General features: G+C 35.7%; 2 protein-coding genes across 4 annotated transcripts; both read left to right on the top strand.

The window, feature by feature from the left end:
* Positions 1 to 132: 132 nt before the first annotated feature.
* On the top strand, positions 133 to 21,948 carry LOC113572417 (homeobox protein Hox-C8a-like). Of its 3 annotated transcripts, XM_035520231.2 has the most exons (6): positions 11,977 to 14,683; positions 15,183 to 18,352; positions 19,177 to 19,307; positions 19,638 to 19,674; positions 21,538 to 21,630; positions 21,718 to 21,948. In XM_035520231.2, the coding sequence occupies exons 1-2, from the start codon at positions 14,251 to 14,253 to the stop codon at positions 15,503 to 15,505; spliced, it is 756 nt and encodes a 251-aa protein (XP_035376124.1). In that variant the 5' UTR covers positions 11,977 to 14,250; the 3' UTR covers positions 15,506 to 18,352; positions 19,177 to 19,307; positions 19,638 to 19,674; positions 21,538 to 21,630; positions 21,718 to 21,948. The 3 variants fall into 3 exon arrangements, 2 of the variants coding, with proteins under 2 accessions (XP_035376124.1, XP_081561505.1); XM_081705379.1 differs by lacking the exon at positions 21,538 to 21,630; XR_014119371.1 differs by lacking the exons at positions 11,977 to 14,683; positions 19,177 to 19,307; positions 19,638 to 19,674; positions 21,538 to 21,630; positions 21,718 to 21,948 and adding an exon at positions 133 to 1,008 and having other exon boundaries at positions 15,183 to 15,321.
* LOC113572416 (homeobox protein Hox-C9a-like) lies at positions 7,518 to 9,922 on the top strand. The gene is made up of 2 exons (XM_027001944.3): positions 7,518 to 8,202; positions 9,255 to 9,922. Exons 1-2 carry the CDS (start codon positions 7,662 to 7,664, stop codon positions 9,494 to 9,496), a joined length of 783 nt encoding a protein of 260 aa, XP_026857745.2. The 5' UTR covers positions 7,518 to 7,661; the 3' UTR covers positions 9,497 to 9,922.
* Positions 21,949 to 21,959: the final 11 nt, after the last annotated feature.

Raw genomic sequence — 21,959 nt, 5'->3', positions numbered from 1 at the left:
GGTGAGGTTGAGTCACGTGCGAAATCTTTACTATTTTTCTTCATTCGAGCTCCAGCCTGCGTGGGCAACTACAGAGTAAGGCACACCCACGCGCAGAATACAAAATTACAAAAACGCAGATGGCGAAACAGTTAGTAGAGCTCGCAGATTGTTTATGACACTGTAAGTTTAAGTCGGTAATTATATGAAATTTAACCAACAGTTTAAACTTTGTTTCTATGTATATTGTGTAATGTGGCACTGCAATAATTTTATTTTTTAATTATCTTGTTTTTATAATGGGAAGTTAATTACTTACCTAACATCTGCTTTGTGTGTATTTACACGAAGGAAACGAAATTTCTCTGTAAGGTAACTTACGCGTGTTGTGAGAAAATCCGCACGTAAACATTTTCTTATTCACTTGTAGTCAGCCGCAGAAAAAGGTGGCCAAGATACCTAAAATAAAGAGAGGGGATTTTGATAGCAAGGATTCTACAAACTGGTTTCATAAAACTTTTCTAAACTTTCTTGACATAAGGCAAAAAGAGTCTGGAGAATGTGAGGGGAGAGAGAGCAAGAAAGAGAGAGGGAGAGAGCGAGAGAGAGTGTGAGAAAGAGAGAGAAACAAAGTGAGTGGAGAACCAACCATAACGTTGATTTAAATATTAGGCGGGTGACTGTAAGTTAAGGTAATAAAATATCAATGTCACTGTGTTAGTACTGGAGCTCCGGAGCTGGATTTTATGATCTGCAAATTACAATGTACTGCAGCCGCAGTAAAGTGCCTTAACGGTGAAGAGAAGGATGGGCTTAGAGACGGAGCGAAATTCGGCGACTGTTCTCTTTTCATACGGGTACAAAGAGGGCCTCTCTCCGAATTTGATATGACGACAGTGGAGTTTGCTGCTTTTGGCTGGAGGAACAAAAATCCAAATACGAGGGATCCATGGGAGTAGATATGATAAGGCGTAAGAGCGACTGTCGGAGGACTGCAAAAAACGGCTTTCACTAGCCGGGGACACAAAGGTAAGACCAGACACTGGCACTACTTTTCCATTCTTCGGATGATAGTACGCTCGGCAGCAAGTCTGCGTTCTCCTTTACACCTGGCAGTGAATTACTTGGCTATGGATACTGCGGATTTTTTTCCTCTATTTTTTTTATAGTTTGTGCCAAGAGAAATCAAACAATATGTAATTATACAGTTTACTTTTGAAGTATTATGGACGTTATGGACTAAAAGAAAGGCTGCGTTGTTGTTTGTAGGTCTTAAATTTGAATGAATATTTTGGTGGATCAGAGAACGTTATGCGACGGATTATGCTGAGCTTTATCGTGATGTTTTTGAAGCGCACCACTTAATTGCATTGCCTAGTGGATCTTAAATTCTTTGTTGATTTGGTTCATAGTATCCATTAGTAACATACATAAGCTTCAGATATAGGCCGAGTGTTAATTAGTTGAGTACAAAGACGAGCCGTTATGATGGTAATGCTAGGCCTGTATTTATACGCATTTTTATATAGAATGATTTTATGTTAAATCGAAGAAGACGCAATTTGAATCATAATTTGTTGGTAATGTTTTGGGGATAACATCTAAACATCATGGATAGCCTCTCACATTTAGCTGTTGCGTGGTTTAGGTAGTTTCATGTTGTTGGGATTGACTTCCTGGCTCGGCAACAAGAAACTGCCTTGATTACGTCAGTTCGCCTTCATCAAGGGCGTCCAGTTCCGCTAAATTACCCCCGTAGTATCCGCAAATGGCATTGTAAATGAACCATCGTCGCCTCTGTTATCTACAGGACCTCCACCTGTTCCCTTTCCATCTCCGCTGGTTTTATGTGTCACTCAAGGATGTCTATAGTCTTCGGTGGGTGAATTGGGGCCGTAAACGCACTGCGGCTGGAATGAACAGTTTCATTCTCTGCATGATTGTTGAGGTATACAGGACTTAGGACAGCTTGTTGAAGGATAGAGAGGGTTAGCGGGATAAATACAACACTTCAGGCTGTCTGGGGCACTGCAGTAACCACGAGGTGCGGAATCACTGGCCATCAGCAGTTCCTGACTTTGCATAAATTTTCTAGGGCGTAATTCAGAAAAGGCCTCGAAGTTATTTTTTTTTTAAATCAGATATTTTATGTAATCACATATGTAATTATTTGATATGAAGCATAGTGCACACATTACTCTGGTTAGTTTTGTACCATGGGATTAGTCCTGGAATAGACGTCACATATTATTCGTTTTAAATTGACATGGGTAAAATATTTATTTTTAAAATGTTCGTTGAAATTGTAATGCAATTCTTCACAGCAAAAGCCATGTGAATTCATTTTAATACATGCCGTCCACGTCTATTTGAAGGGAATATATCAAATTCCAAATAGCATTCTAATGCTTTAGATATTGCGCGATGACTTGAAATAATACCATCTATGTTGTTCATAGTGTTCATTATCTAACGTTACAGTTCGAGCGGCCTTTTAAATGTGTGTTCTGACAGCATTTTATATGCATTTAATGTCCATAGCAGTATTTTTAAACGGTAAAAACATTTTCTTGAGCTATTTTTGGAAACAGCCTAGTGTGCACGGCAGAAACCGTGGACTGCTGTCGAACAATGTCGCAAACAATTCCTGTATGTAGAGTTCAAACACGATCTCTTAAACATTCTTTTGAAGTTTTCTTTTTACTGCTATATAGTACTACGAAGAAACGCTTTAGAGTCGTTGCCAGATAATATATTGCTTTTGAATGTAGAGGGCTTCGCGACAGGATCGAGTAGAGGCTTTCAGTGTGTTTATGAGTTGTAATATTACTCTACTCATTTAATGCTACTAGTAAACAACATTTTGCAGTTTGCATCAGTAGTCTACTGCCTGCATACTGAGTCTTAGGTGAAATAAACCAGTATCAGTGGTCTCAAACGAAAAAGCCAACGAGATGTTTAAATTTGTCTTGTTTTGAGTTTTGTATTATTATTTAATTTACTCGCCCTCAGCCCTTCGTGTGAAGACACTAATACAAACGTTGGACTAAACATGTCGGCCTATCCATATCTACACACCGTTACTCAGCCCTTTAAGTGAAGACTCGTGTGTGTGTGTGTGTGTGTGTGTGTGTGTGTGTGTGTGTGTGTGTGTGTGTGTGTGCGATTTTAAAAGTTGTAGTATTATATTATTAAAATATTATATTAATGTTATAAACCAATACTTATATTTTAAACAAGTCGAATTAGTACACAAAACACGAAGTAACCAGAATGTAAAACATAGTCTTCAGCTTCTGAATTGACTTAACTCTTACAGCCTATGTATTAAAAATATTTAGGAATGAACACCCTAAATAGTTTTTTAAACAAAACATTTGCATTCTGAGGATAAGGAATCAAACTCGCATGTATATAGATAAAGATTTAGATAGATCAATCAGGCAGAAAGTGAGATATTTTAAGAATACAAAATAAGTCCACACTAGAGCAAATTTTGATTTTTTTTAAGACAAAAACCAAAAATCTAATTCACAGCAGGTTGTAGTTTAAAAGTACCTTTCTTTCACATTTAAATGTTGGAGTTTACATTGTCTTTTAGTATGTAATTTTCACGTTTCACATATGAAAATAGCATGCAGCAGCAAATTCTAACCCAGATAATGTTAGATTTTAACTGTTATTCATAATCAGTCTACAGCCCACATATTTACCTTGTGAGTGACCAGTTTAATTAGAGCTATGACTTGTCCTAAGTCTGCAAAAATAATGGTGTATTTGATTTATAAACTACATTTTTTAGGAAACCCAAGAGTTCTCTGAGAGATTTGGTATCGATTAATACTATTATAATATTAATATTGCTATTGTTCAGATTGCAAATGGAAAGTCAAAATAAAAAGTTCCACAGAGTGTGGGGGTCTATGTCTTTGCATCTGGACAAATTTTGTATTGAAAAATCGAAAGTCATATAAATGGTTCAAATACAACTTTGACCAAATACTTAACAAAGAACTATGAATTCTTCAGACAGTGGTAGCTCAGTGGTTAGGGTGCTTGACTTGTAATCGGAATGTTGCTTTTTCAAGCCCCACCACTGCCAAGTTGTGGCTGTTGTGCCCTTGAGCAAGGCACTTAACCCTCAATTGCTCAAGTTGTACTCAGTCATAATTATAAGTCGCTTTGGATAAGAAGCGTTAGATAAATGTCAAAATATTGGGTGCACATGTTGAGGTTGGACCGAAATCAAACTGAAATATGGCTGCTGTTAACAGGCCTAAATATTTTAACTAAAACAATAAGCGAAATGTTTAGTTTTAGTGTTTTAGGGAATATAAGACAAATCTACGACTGGTTTGTCGTAGGTGTATCCTTGTCACAACAAACAAACTACACTTCCATCTTGCATTTATACAGACATATGCACAGGTATATTTTATAGTGTAAAGGATTTTTAAAATATTGAATGATCAGTGGCGTATTGCTCATTATTATTTGCCCTGGCAAACTGCTTACTTATCTTTGAGATAAGAACACTAGACTTGTTTGTGTTGGGGAGGTGTAGTTATGGGAACAGCTAGAATATGGAGTATCTTAACGTATTAACAATCCTAACGTATTAACGAAAGACGAAAAGACTAACCAATGACATGAGAAAGGAATGGGTTTTGCCTGTGTTTCCCAAAGGCCTTTGTAATCCAAAATGTAAAGAATGATTTTTAAGTATTTCTTAGTTGACTCCGTCCTTGGGCCAAGTGTGATAAAAGCATCGCTAGTCGAAAACTGATCCATCGATTTCACACTGTCAAATATATAACATTTATTCACAGTTACTCTCGGAAAAGCATTTATACCTTCTAAAGCAATATTTTCATAAGGATTCGGAAATTGCTTAGCTGAAGCTTGTTCGAAGTCGTTCTAAAAATAATCGATATGCAAACGTGAATACAAATCAAAATAATGTTGTAGTACCGCAAGTTACACAAACCGATAGCGAATGAGAGCATGTTACAAAGACGGGCGCACACAGAAAATCCCTTAGTCAATCAATAAACTAACCTGTAAAAACGAGGAAATATAACAGGGCCGGGTCTACAAGGGTGCAAAAGCATTACTCCCTTCACAGTCTGAATTTCAGAATACAGAATTAAGTTTTGTGTATTGTACGCATGCGCATATGTATACTTTGGCTTGCTGTTACGTATGGTTTGAATCCTGTCCGTTTATATTCTGTTTAAGATAATCGGATAGTAATGTGGAAGTGCTAGCCTGTCATTATAACTATCCCTTCCCTACCGAGGGTCTCATTGCGTCTGTTTCCCTACAAAACACACAGCACTGTAAACAGTGCCTGGATTTATTAAAATATTATTATTTCTGTTGTTTTTGTTGTTGATGTTCTTGTTCGTCTTGTTCGTCGTCTTCTTCTTCTTCTTCTTCTTCTTCTTCTTCTTCTTTTTCTTCTTCTTCTGCGGCTTTCATGCATAGAACAAACGCGTTGTTGATGTTTTAGCGGCCTCTGGCTTTTAGGTGCAGAACTGCAGGCAAAATACAAATTAAAAAGTACTTTGTGAATAATAAATGGGTCGTGTTTATCGTTATGTACGAGCGAGTTAACGTTTTATTTTAATTAAGCAGGATTTCAGGAAACACTTTCTATTAAATTAGCATTCTAATAAATTAGCATTCAGGTTAACGAATTCTCATCGTAAGCTTTGGGGGAATGCACCTCTGATCTGATGCAGTGAACACGATGCTGTGACTACATAAATTAACTTTATCATTAGTTTGTTGACACTGGGCAGTAATAAATAACTAATGTGAAAATTATAGTAGAGTTTGAGTTTAGGATTTTAATGAAGAGCTAGGATTTTGCTGGCAACAATGACCTGAAGCTGATTAAACAGTTGCATTCACGGTCGTGTTTTGTATAAATACAGTTATTGAAACTATATTTTACATTTTGAATGTAATGCCCAGGGTGACCACTAGATCTGAATAAAATCTATCAAACCTATTCGGCAATCCTGAATAGTTCTGTTTCACATGAAATAACATTTGTTTTTTGTATGAAGGTTATCCAGCCTCAGCGCCCATGTGTACTGGAGTGTATAGATTGTGTTGCGATGTTTTGGAAAAATCAAATGATCATAATATAATTAAACAATTGCATAAGAATATTTTTTGCTTATTAAATAGACCATAGGCCAATGACATGCCGTTAGGAATATTAGCATATTAGAATATATTATGTTTTTCTTTCAACACTCTATGTAGCCTACAGGGAAAGGAGAGTGGTAGGCTATATTACTCGGGCCAGTGTCTGGCTGACAATGATTGAACCATTTAGCAACTGCAGATTTTCAATAGTCCTCACATTAAACAAAACCACAATTTAATTTTCATTCAATAAATGCAGAAGGAGCTCAGTGGTTAAGGTACTTGACTTGTAATCGGAAGGTTGCTGGTTGAAGCCCCACCACTGTTAAGTTGTCACTGTTGGACCCCTGAGCAAGACCCTTAACCCTCAAGTTGTACTCAGTCATAATTGTAAGCCGCTTTGGATAAAAGCGTGAGCTAAATAGCTATAGTTGCTATAGCTTTCTAAACCAGTGCTTATATTTTTCCGCATTTATTTCTGTACTAACTCTAAATTATATAAAAACTAATCCTAAATCTGAACACAGTGAAAATATAATATAATTATGGAAAGACATTGGTAAAACCACATTATTTTAAATCTAAACGATTTTATTGTTTTGTAGATTTGAGACGAAACTAAGAGGAATCAAGCAGGATTAATTAATCTGCTCTAGTCAAAAGAAATGCATTGTCACATTTGTTAATCTCCTTCTTATGATTGCCAGTTTTGTAATGAGTTGTTTTTAAAATATCAAGTAAATATCGTAAACGTAAATATCAAGTTCCATTAAAAATGTACTCCGGGGAATATATGCATGAAAAAGACTATAGGCTTTCCAAAATTTTATTCTTTAATACTCTCTACAGTCCGTTTTCTTAAAGTAGACTTCTAAACTTTATTTAGGCGTATTGGTATAATTGTCCTTTAGCCTTGTTAGTTTAAACCGTGAGTTGTGGGTGCTAGTATTCGTGTCTTTTTAAATCAAGTTATGGTTTATTAGGCCTACAGGCTTATTTGTGTTATGATTTACTACATAGGCCATATATTCAAAACATTTATTATTTACTTCACAATGTAAATAATTTTGCATTCGAAAATAAAATAACCAGATGTTTCGGTTTAGACTTTTGATAGCAATGTTACGATGAATAAAAGACGTCAGTAAAGACGCAACAAATGAATGCCTGAGTAAAATGTCTAACGTACCTCACACTCCAGAAAGCATTGCAAGGTTCTCTGTTGGTGAAAACATACAGCAGGGCAGGCCACTTGCCCTAATGATTGTTAAGGAATAGAATAGAAGTCAAACGGATATTAGCAATGTGTGATATTTATGCCATTGCTATCCAACGAGATCTCGCGCATTAAGTTCCAGTGTATTTTTTTTAACTAAATAAAATCACGTGTCCAACGTCAGCCAATGGCAGCCAAAATCCCCGAGAGCAATAATTACCTGACATGATTGTACTATGACCGCATAAAAAGTACACATACATTCCATAATAATCTGTTGCGTGTTAAGAAGACGAGGGATATCGCCATGTCGGCAACGGGTCCTATAAGCAATTATTACATGGATTGCTTGATAAATCACGAAAATGAAGAAGTACTGATGACGCGTTTCTCGGCATCTGAGGTACTGCCACCCGGCTCGCGTCCATCGCCCCTTGTAGCAGAGTACTCGGAATTCCCTTCGTGCAGCTTCGCACCCAAAGCTCCTGTCTTCACTTCGTCTTGGGGCCCTGTACATTCCCAGAAATCCGTGGTATACCATCCCTATGGTCACCAGCCTCATTTAGCTGCAGATTCGAGGTATTTGCGGTCATGGCTTGAACCCATCTCAGGGACCATATCTTTTCCAGGCTACCCGAGCAACAGCAGACCTTATGGATTGAAAGCTAATGGTTTTCCAGAACACAAACCTGTCGAATGCATTGCCGCCAACGATCGCAGCAACCGGGAGTATTATTATTGTCCATCGTGGGATCCCAGAGAAAAGACGAAACAGATCAGCTCTTCTCTAGAACTGGATGCGCTGGTCTCTGGCACGATTAAAGAGGATAAATCTGAGTTAGATCAGAGTAAGTTAGTCACTCTCTCCCAATTTACATTTGTTGGTGACAATATCCATGTCTGTAGAGATAACTTTAGATTATGTATATATATATATATATATATATATATATATATATATATATATATGTGTGTGTGTGTGTGTGTGTGTGTGTGTGACCTTTATATATATATATATATATATATATATATATATATATATATATATATATATATATATATATATATATATATATATATATATATATAAAATTTTAATGTCCTTTAACGAAAACTCCTGTCTGAGATCATTTCAGACCAAATGCCAATGGCTTGAAAGCTGTAAATAGACAGGAGCCATAAAGCGGCTATAAAATGAACAATCACCGAAAACTGCTCTTTTATGACCGAAATGAGAATCAGCAGAGAATCGGAGGGTTCAAGAATCCGAATGTTTAACGCTGGCGATCTATTTTTTATCTATTTATTGTTTATTTAATATGTGGTTCATTAGAGTTCTAGATGAAATTACACCAGCATGCCCATTTGTGTTTTTAATGCACGTGATAATTTAAGGGTCTTTATGTTGTACTGCACTAGGACCTTAAAACATTCGCAACGTGTTTAGTCATTTTAGAGTATACTGTCGATATTTTCGAGCAAACGTCCTTCAAGCAACAGTGTTACATAGACGTAAATACCATATATATCTGTATATAAACCAACATTAGAACAGAATGCCTTAGAGGTGTCCACGGGACCTGTGAATACATTAAACTAAATGTTTTAAAAGTATTTTATGAGCCAATAAAACCAGTGGACACATTTTAATCACATTTTATGACAAGATTCCGTCAGGCAGTAGAAAAGCCTAGTGCTTATAGAAATGAAAGAGGAACGAAATGCACGATTCTAACTAGATTATTTGTAAACAAAGGTAAATAGTCGTATGTACAAATATGACAGCGTAGTGTATATATATGTGTGTGTGTGTGTGTGTGTGTGTGTGTATGTGTGTGTGTGTGTGTATGTATGTATGTATGTATGTATGTAACCGAGATCTCATTTGTTTGTTTTACAGATAACCCTGTGGCCAATTGGATACACGCGCGATCAACGAGAAAGAAAAGGTGTCCCTACACTAAATACCAAACTCTAGAACTGGAAAAGGAATTTTTATTTAATATGTACCTTACCAGAGACCGTCGGTATGAAGTGGCGCGTCTTCTAAATCTTAACGAACGACAGGTCAAAATTTGGTTTCAAAATCGACGCATGAAAATGAAGAAAATAAACAAAGATAAGACTGAATGCTGTGAGTAGTGCTCGTAGCAGAATACGAAACGGTATTGGACAATGGACTGAAACACCACATCAGCAAGAAGCAAGAGCCAGTTATATATTGTTGAGGAAACTCTTATTCATAGTCGCCTATTGGACGTAGGTCTAGACACAACCCACTACAAAACTTAAGTTCTAAATATACTCCTTTAAATCCAACTTCCCATTGGGTCTATACATATAGGCTATTGCTTTTTACCTTTACGTAAGTTAAATGTTTGTTAATGAGAATCTGCAGGTGAGCGTCTGAAAATCGGCCTGTATGTAGGCTATGTGTAGTCTGTGGCTATTTAAAAGCCTGTATATTTTTTTTAGCTTTAGCAGTTTTATAAGCTTGGTAATATACTGTTTAAAAATGACTAGATATGATGAGAAATATTAAAAATAAGAAACCCACTTTCGTCCTTATATATTTTTGTATGTTTGTTATTTAACCATAACCCCTCCTATGGCACGTGACTCCATTTAGCCGTCAGACCCATTATCTTGGTTCCATTAAGGTTTCATCTGACACATAAGAAATAAATGGCGTGATATTTACGAATCTAACCTTGTTATTTAAAATAGCCTTCATGTGAGTAAAACATCCACTTCTAATTTACCTCTTGCAAAACCTAAGGCTATAAAAGTGTAAAAAGGTGAGCTATTGCGTGGTGAAGTAGGTGGAATAGTGTCAGTTCCGATAGCACCTTGAATAGACGCTGTGGGAGGATTTTTATTCAAAGCAACTGGGATTGTTTTTAACATTCGAATCCACTTCCTAAATATTTCCTGGCCTTTTCTCACATGTGCGTACCAAATCAGTAACTTACTCGGGGTGGAGGGAGGGTCCTCATAGCTTTTTTTAGGATGCCTCAGACAATGCTGACATCAAGCGAGGTTTTAAAACTCCGTAGTTGGACGTTTCCGTTGCTGGGAACGGGGCAATGTAGTTTTACAACTCCGAATCGGCAACACTGTTTTTCTAAAACGTAATCAAACAAACAAAACCTGGGGAACTGGCTAGACGTCTGGACAAAATTACTTTATTGTTTTTATTGGAAGGAACACTTCCGATTGTTACAAAGGGGCTATTACGCTTGTCTTTTGGTATACTACAAACACTTCTAACCTTTCCTTTCTCACACCCATCAGTTCTGTTCAGTGGAAAGGGGGTTGTGGAGTATTTGAAAGGACCGAGAAAATCCCACTCTTCGCGGCGACAGTTAAAAGTGTAGTCGTCATCCAAACGGCTACTTTATAAATACATGTCGTAGGACACTTCAAATCCAGTTCAAATACCCCTGTATTGAAGAAAAAGGTAAAAATTAAAGCAGAAATTTCACCACCTTCTGCTTTACAGTTCATCGAACACTGTTCAAATGTTTTGAGTTGTTACTTATAACATTCATAAAATATATCCGGTGGCTTTCATAGCTAGTTGCTATAAAATTGCTTGGATGAAAAAATATTTTGGTATGTAATTGTGCGTTATGCAATCGTGGTGTATTTACTGACTTTAATATAATATTAAGGTTTTCAGTGCACTGCCTACAAATTTACAACGACCGTTATCCAGAATTGTTATATTCACTATTAATTGGCAGGGTTATTTGCCTTTGAAAATTGTCTAAAGGTTGTGGATGTTTTGGAGCATTTGGGGGTGGAGGTAAAATGTATCATTTTGGCAAATAACGTCTAAAAAGAGGCTGCTTGTTTATTTGTAAAGGTAATAACATTTCAATAGGATATTTCCACTGTTAATCAAATGAAATTATTTGAAGGTTCTGCAGTTCGCTTCTCATTTTCAACTCAGCAAATGATAACTATTATCGACCCTGAAGATTCTACAATTTATTATGAAAATTGAAAATAAATATTAATAATAGATGCCCAAATGTCCAGCTTGCCTTTCTCCCGACCAAGAACACGTCATTGTGAAACTGTCCCAGTAAAGTGAACACTAGATGTCGCTGATCATTCAAATTTTGGCTATAACAAAGACCAAAAAATAAACAATATCCTCCCGTAATGTTAAGGATTCTATGTTCATGCAGAAAAGTAATAATTAGAAACTTTTCTTTAGTACTTGAGCGTGTTTTTTTAATCTCACTAAAAAGGAATATGCAGTTTTAAATTAAATATATTTCAAAGTATGAACATAAATTACAATTCTAAAAGATGTATGACCCATATTCAATTATACCCTTTGGGGTTTTTGTCTAAGAGGGGATTTGTCCAAGAGGTAAATTCAAGCTTAAATAATTTTTTTTTTAAAGATTTAGGAAAACAGTTTAAATACATAATATTTATTGTTACCTTACGAGTCTACTACTAGTACTACTACTACTACTACTACTACTACTACTACTACTACTACTAATAATAATAATAATAATAATAATAATGATAATGATAATATAGTAATAATAATATTAATATTATATTGTTAATAATAATAATAATAATAATAATAATAATAATAATAATAATAATACAAATAATAATATATTTTAAATTCAAATTTGATATTTGCAAAAGTTTTTTTTTCAGATCAGTGTATTCATGGATGTGTTATTATTGACCTAATTAGTCCCCTATACAGTTTAGACTAATTGTGCAATTTTGCTAAAAATAGCAACGTTTCATTTCTTCATTTTATTGTAAACTAGCCAAGGCAAAATTCAGTGCATTCAAATTTCTTACATTTGTAATACTGTACATTACATACAAATTGTGGCCATTAAATGTCAATTAACCCTTTTTGCATATAGGTTAACTGTGAACTAAATGTGTGTAGATTTATAGTGGTGTAGGTTATACCTTCCAGGATAAGATATTTTACAACATTGATTAGTGCGCACCATCTCATGTTCACCAGCAGGGAGCAGGCCTTGTTTGACATTACACGTAACAGAGGAAATCAGTAATCATGGAAACAGAGTAGGGTAATCAGCACTGCAGAAATTACAGTTTCTTCGTGGGACACAACATTTGTGGTTGACTTTGAACAGACTTTATAATAAATAATTTGTATTTAAATATATAAGATATATGATGTCCTCATTAAAATTAAATAGACATATCAAACAATATTATTATTGATCAATAAACATGTTTCACTGCAGCTAAAATTGATCTAAAATCACTTAACAAAACGTATTTGAAAAACTGGAGGCCGAGGTGCAATAAAAAACACCTATTTAAAAAAATAAAATTTTATGGTATGAAAATCACATTCACAGTCATTTATATATTTTATTAGCATGCTACACTCAGTTCATTATAATCAATATATTTACAATCAATACAATAAATAAATAAGCAATACAATACACCACAATAAACCATACACTGTAAAATATACATTTGCGGCATTTAGCTGACACTTTTATCCAAAGCGACTTATAGTTATGACTGAGTACAATTTGAGCAATTGAGGGTTAAGGGCCTTGCTCAGGGGCCCAAGAGTGGCAACTCTGAGCTACCACTGCCTCATAACAGTTATATAGCCATAACAGTTTAGCAAATTAACACTGATCTGTCACATTCTCATTTGCACTGTGAAATTCATAATCTAACCCAGTATTCTCTGTCTTTAATTTTAGTACTGAATGTTACCATTCAGTGCTAGTTTTTTAAAGTGTGAAAAACTTAGTTATTAGTTAGTTATTTGTAATTAGATCGCCCCTGTAATTAGCAGTTTTACATAGTGTACAAAGAAGAAAGTTGATTTTTGAAGAGGTGTATGATGCGTATTAGAATAATAGAAAATAACCTGAAATGCTTGTTTGTTTAATAACCTTCAAAATCAAAAGCCTCTGTATTACTAATTTTATGAGCAAGGCATGGAAATGCATTGCTAGCAATTTTCAGGCAGGATGCCATAAAAGCATAGGCCCTACTAATTACACAACACATCTTGTTTTTATCCAGTGCATTAAAATAATTAAAGTTTTCCATATCAAAAGATCAAAAGATATTGATTATCATCGGGATTCATTAGAATGTATTTGACAAATATAGGCATGTATCTTAAGTTATAGGCCTATATTAAATTCAGTCATATATCTAAGAACCTTAATATAATGCATCTTAGTTGTATTCCAAAGCCAAAATATTTTGATATATAGTCCAGATGTATAGGCCTACATTCGATTAATACCACAGTAACGCTATTAATAGAGCTTTGACCTACAAACGTAGCCTATTGTCCCAGGTATTTTACTGTGAATATCTGGTAATATAGCACCTACTAAAATATATAAGGATATTATAGCATAAAATACCGAATATAATTTAAAGGAGATTCCATAACACAAAGTGGCAGCAATAAGTGAACTCTGATTCAGAGCTTGTTATGCTCAAGGTAGACGTCTAGGAACGCAACGAGGAAGGGAGGGGGTTGAAGACTGGCGAGGAAAACGGGGGCTGACGGGCGCAGACACCGCTTGTGACTGTCCGGAGACCTAACCAGACTGAGCTAGCACACATCAAATATTCACATTACCGGATTTAAGGTAACAAATAGTCTAATTGGAGGCAAACAAGACAAGAGAGAGAAGCGGAAAGCAATAAAAAATACGACACAGAAAGGGAGCTACCGTTATCAAGGCTGAGAGCAGAAGACTTAATTCACATTTTAATAGATTTACATTGTACGTTTGGTCTAGTCTGAAGTATTGAGCTAAAAAGCGAATGTTAGCTTGCTTAGCTATCACCCCAAACACTGACTTCGGAGAAAGGATATACAAGATATGAGCACCTATTTTGTAAATCCGTTATACTCTAAATATAAATGCACCGAGACCTTGGAACCAACTTACTACGACTGCACGTTCTCCCAGTCCGTCGCTCGGAGCCATGCACTAATTTATGGAGCTGGAACAACAACTCCGGGATTTCAACGCGCGCCCCATCACGTTCAAGACTTCTTTCACCAAGGCACATCTGGACTCTCGACGCCGGGCTATCAGCAAAATCCTTGTGCCTTGGCGTGCCATGGCGATTCCACAAAATTTTACGGTTATGAAGCATTTCCGAGGCAAACGCTTTATGGGAGTCGGCAAGAGGCAAGCCTGGCGCAATACCCAGACTGTAAATCTTCCTCTGGCGCGAATCTAGGAGAAAGACAAGGCCATTTGAATCAAAACCCGCCTGGTATTATGTTTCCCTGGATGAGACCCCATGGTTAGAATATTCAGTTTTATTCCAATACATTTTGCTTCTGTTAACAGAAAATATATAATATTTCATATTCATCAGCAATAATGTAAGCTGTTTATTAATATCATCTATTGTGTTGGTATCTGAGTATGAAGACTGTGCATGCTTACTAACAAATGGGAAATTCAGGCATGACACTAAACGATTTATATGTTATGATTCGAAAATATTTAACAAAGAGTAACAAATACAACAAAGATGTTCGATAGGATAATTAAGATTTACCTTAAAAGTGTGTAATCACTGTTCAAGTTATTTTAACTGGCACTGTGTATGACATTCTGAGCAGGGAATCCTTCAGGCCATATAGGAAAAACCAAAAAGCGAATAATTTAAATGTTTATTGATGAAGAGTAGTATCGTCTCATTCTCACACACAGCAAAAACAAAACAATTGCATTTAAAAATAGAACAACATAAAAAAGTTACCAAATGCTAAAATGTATTCATATCTCATCCATAGCACCAGGAAGGCGTAACGGCCGGCAGACATACAGTCGCTACCAAACACTGGAGCTTGAGAAGGAGTTCCTGTTCAATCCTTACCTCACGCGCAAGCGACGTATTGAAGTGTCGCATTCGTTGAAACTAACTGAGCGACAGGTCAAAATCTGGTTCCAGAACCGACGCATGAAATGGAAGAAGGAGAACAACAAAGATAAATTTCCGAGTCAAAGGGGAGAAGAGGATGCGGAGGTTGAGGGTGAGGCCGAGGAAGAAGACAACGACGCTGAGGGAGATGACCAACAAAAAAAGGAAACAGCACAGGAAGATTCAAAAGAGTGATTTTATAACCTACTTTTTATGGTTATATGACTCCAGGTTGAGCGTGTGTGAGATAGAAAGACAGAGAATGAGAATGAGAGATTACATTTTACGACCATAGTTTCATTGGGTTGGAAAAGAAAACATTTTGAACAGATCATAAAAGCTCTTCCTCTCACTGGAGTTCACCATAATGAGAACGAACATCCGTAGAAAAGTCCTGTGCTCACAATTTCTTAGGCTACTCCTCACCATGTTCTTCAGATATAGTTCTAATTCTTATCCCAGAAAAGAGAAATGAGGTGAATGGTGTTTTGGGTGATGGGACGTTTTACCATTATGAAGAACAATATGAGACTTGGTTTCTGGGCAAATCCATGTATATTGTTTTGAATACTCTGAATACAAATATAAATATATATAACCCTAACTGGGAATCTTTATTAAACAATCCCTGAAGAATCTGAGCAATAAAACAATTTCCCCTCTCGCTCTCTCTGTACCAAAATCGTAGTAATACAATGGATTGTTAAATATATGCTTGATTTTTGTTTTTGACGTTATCTCATACATTTATTTTATGTAAATATGTTAGTTATTTTTGTTTTATCAGTTTTAGGTTTTGTGTATTTGTGACGCTGGGAATTTGCAATATTACTATCACAATTTTCTAATCATACTTCAGACTATGAAGAATCCAAAACAACGATAGTAACACCTTTATCAATATTTCGTCATGCTAAATTTCGTCGCATTTGCTTTTAGCATGATGTCCACATTCGAGTTTGGCTCACCGTCTCTTTAGTACTTTTACTTGTAGCAATTTCTGTTTAGATTAAATGTTATGAATATTCAAGTTGTGGACATTACAGCTATTTCTTAAAATGTAACCATAAGACCAGGGATTTGGCAAGTGAAGGACTTTCACGACCACACTGGAAACAGTGCGGAAACGCTTGGTGAAAAATTAACTGTAAAACAGCATATTTAAGTTATTGTGTAACATTGACCCCTATAGAATGTTTTTTGTTTGTTTGTTTATTTGTTTTTTTGTTTTGCACTGTGTATGTGTTAACTGGGTTACATGTCGAATACATTGGCCTAATTATGGATTTGTATAATTAAGCATCGCAAACTATGTAATTGCAAAGTCAATTTTTATTCCTTTGTTTAACATTTCTATCCGTACTGAAGTTCAAACATATATGAATGTAAAAACAAATTAACAGTTCACTTTTCTTTCAGTCAGCTTGTTAGCCCATATCGTATGACTTCCCCATTACAGAATAAACATAAACATAAACACATGTTTAATATAAAATCTATATTGTTTATTCAAATTTAGAAAAACAGCCAGAGATTAGGCGTTTATATTAAATCACACACAGTGTATAATATGAACTAAAAAGCGATTCTCGCGCAAAATTCAGATTAGCGAGTCGACGCGATTTCATTGAATTTTAATGCTAATGAAGTTGTAAGAAAAAGTACCACCGGTTAAATGTAACTTTTATTGTTTTCATACTAATTGATAAGCCTTTATCTTGACGTGTCTTGGCTGTGAATGATGTGATAAGACAGGGACATCAAAATTGTACGGTCATTCTGTGTTTTGGGTTGCTGGTGAAAAAATTCTCGAATATTCCGTTTTTAGAATATCAGATGTGCTACAAAAGCAATCGTAATGCCGAGATCGTGGACTATCCTCTATAACGATTGGTGGGTAATGTACAAGTCTATGAGCTCTTGGTCGCCATAGGAAACGCCAGCACTCGGGTAATGGAACACCCATAAGTTTGCCTAGGGCTGGCTGTGCAACATGTAGATTGACAGTTTGGTCCGCGTCCTTGTTGAGCATTAATAACCTTGAAAGACCGAGGTTCGGTTAAAATGTAAAAAAAAACAAAAAAAAAAAACATACATTATGTAGCTCGTTATATTGTTACACAAACAGTGGTCCATGAAACATGCTATGGTAGACTTCTGTACGCATTCGAGGTATTGTCAACTCCAAACAAACAAACAAACAAAAAAACGATAGGTCAGATAATACATTTGAACAGCTCCACAAATGATCTAATGTGTAGGCAATAGAGCTACACCGTTTTGCAATACTTCGCAGACTGTATTCAGACAACCTCTAAATAATGTGCTCTATACGAAATCTGCAATCTTTCATACATTCATCTTTATTTACAAGATAATTTTAACATTATTGCCCATAAACATGCAAAATAATCAAGATTAGGAATGTTCTCATTAGCTTCAAATATAGGCCTAACGTTAACATAATGACCAGACCAAATCTTTAACATTATTTTAATAATAGTAATGCGTCGCAAACACTAACTTTAAAAATAGACAAACTTCATAAGGCAGGATTAAATTCGAATAATATCAAAATAGTGAGACTAATTTTGTTAAATTTAAATTTTACTTTTGTGAAACGTCTTGATAAGAAAACCTCACGACTACATGCAATATTCTGTCCCACACAGACGAGACAAATTTCAGATTACATGCAGGCAAATGTCTTTGTAGTCACTGCTGGCATTCCGGAAGTTTTCTGGGGAAGTGACAGCTGTCTGAGAGTATTGTCCACCCGTCAGACCTTTGTACTTTCACATTGCTACTGGAGGAAGACTCCTAAAATGGTTGTAATCGCCTGTAAACTTTATTGGTGGCCCATAAACCCATTAGTGTCTCTACACAGCGAATTTCTCCCCATGCAGAAACATACACACGCCTAATTCGGATTCTGACAGGATTTCCATGGAACATAACGTTGAGTAATATAGATTTTAACCCATCTTCTTCGTTTTACTTCAGATGGTTACAAAGCAAGACCGTTTAAGATGTTCTCAATATGTAAGTAGAAGAGGTTTATGATTTGACTGTAAACAAATCGTGTTTAAAAGATCGCTTTTGTACACTGATAACTCTGCATATAGAACCTTTGTGCAGGTAAGGAATAACGTTTTTATTTTCGGTTACTGATTGTCAGTCACTGGGATTTCAGGACATAAACAAATGTATCACTCAGGTTGTATATGTTTTCCCATGCGAACTAAGCAGACTACTAAAAGCTAAAACCGAATCAAAATAAGATAGGTAATTCATTGATGGTATAAAAATTATGTTTGTGTGGGTAATCGGTATTTGTCGAAGAAAAGGAAAATAAACGCTTGTGATAAGGCACTGAAATACGTTATCGTGACTGCGATTAAAAAAAGAGGGCTTCTTTCCTTGAAAAACACAAGTTGAGCGGGGCTGGAAGGGGGCGCAACACATTCCTGGTTGTTTTGTGGGAAATTTATAGCTAAGTAATAAACGTTTACGACTATGCCGCGCCTAGGATTGGCTACGGGGTGTCACATGGCATCCTCTCCATGAACATGAACTTTAAACTGTTGTCTTTGCTCCGGTCATATTCGCTCTCCGTTTCTTCAGACGGAGTGTACCTTCATGCATCCGTACATTCAGGAAATGATGATATAATTTAAAAAGGAAAAGAAAAACAATGCGTGTGCAGTATCAGTTGCAACGCACGTGACAGCCTCTTCCTCCCTTCCGTTTTCTCACTTCGTCTAGCTTCTTGTTACCTCTCCCTTCCCCGGGTTAGATGGAGTAGCTAAATACGTTGCCGATAGAGGTAAAGCTGGTTTCAAGTATTTCCTATTTTCACAAAACAGACCTCATACAAGATACGGAATATCTAATGAAATGAATCACCTCAGGTACTTATTACCTCCCCCGCCCTCCCCTTGGGTGACTACGCTTTAGACAAGTTATCTTGCGTCACAGGAGCGGCGTGGGAACGAAGGTAAGTTTGCTATTCTGCGTTTCTTATTGCTTTAAATGTACATGTAGCATAACGAATGCATTAACATGTAGCCGAGTAATCGATTGAAAGTGCATTTCCTTTATAGTATGCTTACAAGGTGTCTTTGGGTTTAATTAATTGACGGGAAAAATCCACTACAGGAAATGTCACTAAGCTGTTATGTTTCAGTACATGCGAGAATTGTATTATGGCATGTGTTTTTATAATGTAAAGCCTCCACATAGCCTAGCAAATCTGTTATTCTTGCAAAAAGAAGTAATGTGAGAAAAGTTCATTTTTCGCATCTATTGCATGTTACTCATCAACTAGATGAAACAGACGTGGGCAAGAGGTGTTTCACGTTTGGGTACGTAAGATAAAATTTCTTCTTGTTTATCCTCTCTGAGGTTCAGGAATGCTAGAGGCTAGTAGGTTTATTAAATTATACAGTAAGATATATTTCAAACATAACATGAAAAACATTAAAATGAAATAGCTCATACAAACACCATAACTGTTTTAGGCCGCCCTAATGTAATATAGAAGTAGCATCAATAACATAAAATAATGTTTCATATTCAGCTCTTTGATATTCAAGTAAAAGAAAATGTCTTTATTTAAAATATTTTTAATCACCGTGGAAGCTTATTTTTACTAATAAGGCCTTTGTCATTTATCCTTACATCCCTATTATAGACGTTGCATTTGTGGTAACTGTGAAATATATAAATTACATACAGGTCTAAAACTTTATTTCGACTATTTTCTTCTAAAATTCTTTGCGTAAATTGCCTATATCTATTTAATATAGAGATAAATGAATATAGTAATTACAAGTTATTTGCCTCTTAGGTCAACATAACGTGATCGCCAATTAATGGCGATTTAGCGCATGGAATGTTGGATTGAATACATTTTTGGCTTTATCCCTAAATACTTAGTAGGCTGTTATATACAAGTCTGTCATTACTTTTACGGTGTATGCGTTCATGCAAAGAATGACAGCTCATGCTTCATCTAATTAATACTGGAATTATTCAGAACTTTCAAACCTTCAAACTATCCTAAGATAAAATATATGCTGGTTTCAGGAGAAATAACATTCACTAATAATACGAAACTGGACGTTTGCAGACGTTGTTAATAGACCTACAAAATTGAGGACTAACCTCCTTAATCCGCAAATATTATTGTCGCCATCTAGTGCTAAATTATATGTACTTCGCCTCTGCTCTTGTGTGAGGTTTGCAAGGAAATCATCCCCAAGCTAAAATAAAAAATAATAATACTGTTTACTTAAATCGAGCAGGGGTTTTGAATTGAAACACAGCAGTTCCGTTTTTCGTTAGTGGTCAGTCTTATTTATTATTGTTACATCCGGAAGGATTGAGGTGGAAGAATTCACATTTGTTTAGAATTCACAGTTTACAGTTAAATTAACTGAGTAAACTCAATGTGGAGATTGACATTGGACACAGTCCTATAATGCATAATGTAATAAGCAAACGCAATGTCCTTATTCTAAGAATTGGTTGCAATCGCGTGATTGTTCTAATCTCTATTGTACTGTTAATGATTGTAGGCGATACTACTGCTACTACTACTACTACTACTACTACTACTACTACTGCTGCTGCTGCTGCTGCTGCTGCTACTGCTTCTGCTGCTACTACTACTACTAATAATGGTGATGATGATGGTGAACACAGCTCCTTATCTTCTGTAGAACTGGAGGACAGCTCATATTTATAAACTCTAATACAAAGTATAAATGCTAGTACAGACCGGACCAAACAAGTTTTGATAACATGCTCTAAATGTTTTATTTCAAATATCATTATTTATAAACAACATCCTAAAGCATCCATATATTGATGAGTCAATTAATAAAATTTGAACTATTTAAATATACAACCAATAAATTAAATATTCTGTGTAATGAACATCCACTTTGTCTGTGAGCCACGTCGGTAGCCATCACATGCGTCATTATATTGTTATGCCAGGAATGTACTAAAGAAATTCTCGTCTTTCCATAATTATGACCTTGAGCTTCAAAACAGATTTTTAGGTGGCTAGGGGTTCCTTTATGATGCATGATGGTAACATAAATGACACTTTAGTCTAATCATGGACCACTTGTGGTTTCACCAAGGGCACATGAGATGTAAAAATCATAAAGGCACTTCCACTGAACTGCAGTCTGCTGAGTTTTGGTGTTGAATTTTAGAGCCATAACTTAAATAACGAAGCAAATCTGAAGACCAAGGAGAAGTCTCCCTAACTTCAAAGTCAAACTGTGAATCACTGTTCGACGCCTGACGTTAGTAACCGTTTTCCTATGAGAAATATAATATGTTAAAAATCTTTGCTGAACCTTAAAAAATCTTTATTTATTCGGTCTTTTCAGCATGCTGCAAAAGACATCAAGAACACATCAAGAACGACGACAAATTAAAGCAACTTATAGAGATGCGAGAGAGCTCAAGAAAGAACATAAATTAATGAAAAGACAATAAATAAATGAATGAAAATAAGGTCTACAGACAGCTAACCCAGTCTGTGGGAAACCTATACAGTTTTCGGATTGTGACGAATCAATTTGAAGAGTAATTTTAGTAATATAGACATTTTTTAAAAATGGTAATAGCA

The sequence above is a fragment of the Electrophorus electricus genome, chromosome 22, assembly GCF_041902795.1.
Source record: "Electrophorus electricus isolate QZ-2024a chromosome 22, ASM4190279v1, whole genome shotgun sequence".
NCBI classification, from domain to species: domain Eukaryota; kingdom Metazoa; phylum Chordata; class Actinopteri; order Gymnotiformes; family Gymnotidae; genus Electrophorus; species Electrophorus electricus.
The sequence above is the reverse complement of the archived record's forward strand: the minus strand, read 5'-3'. Positions and strand labels throughout refer to the sequence as shown.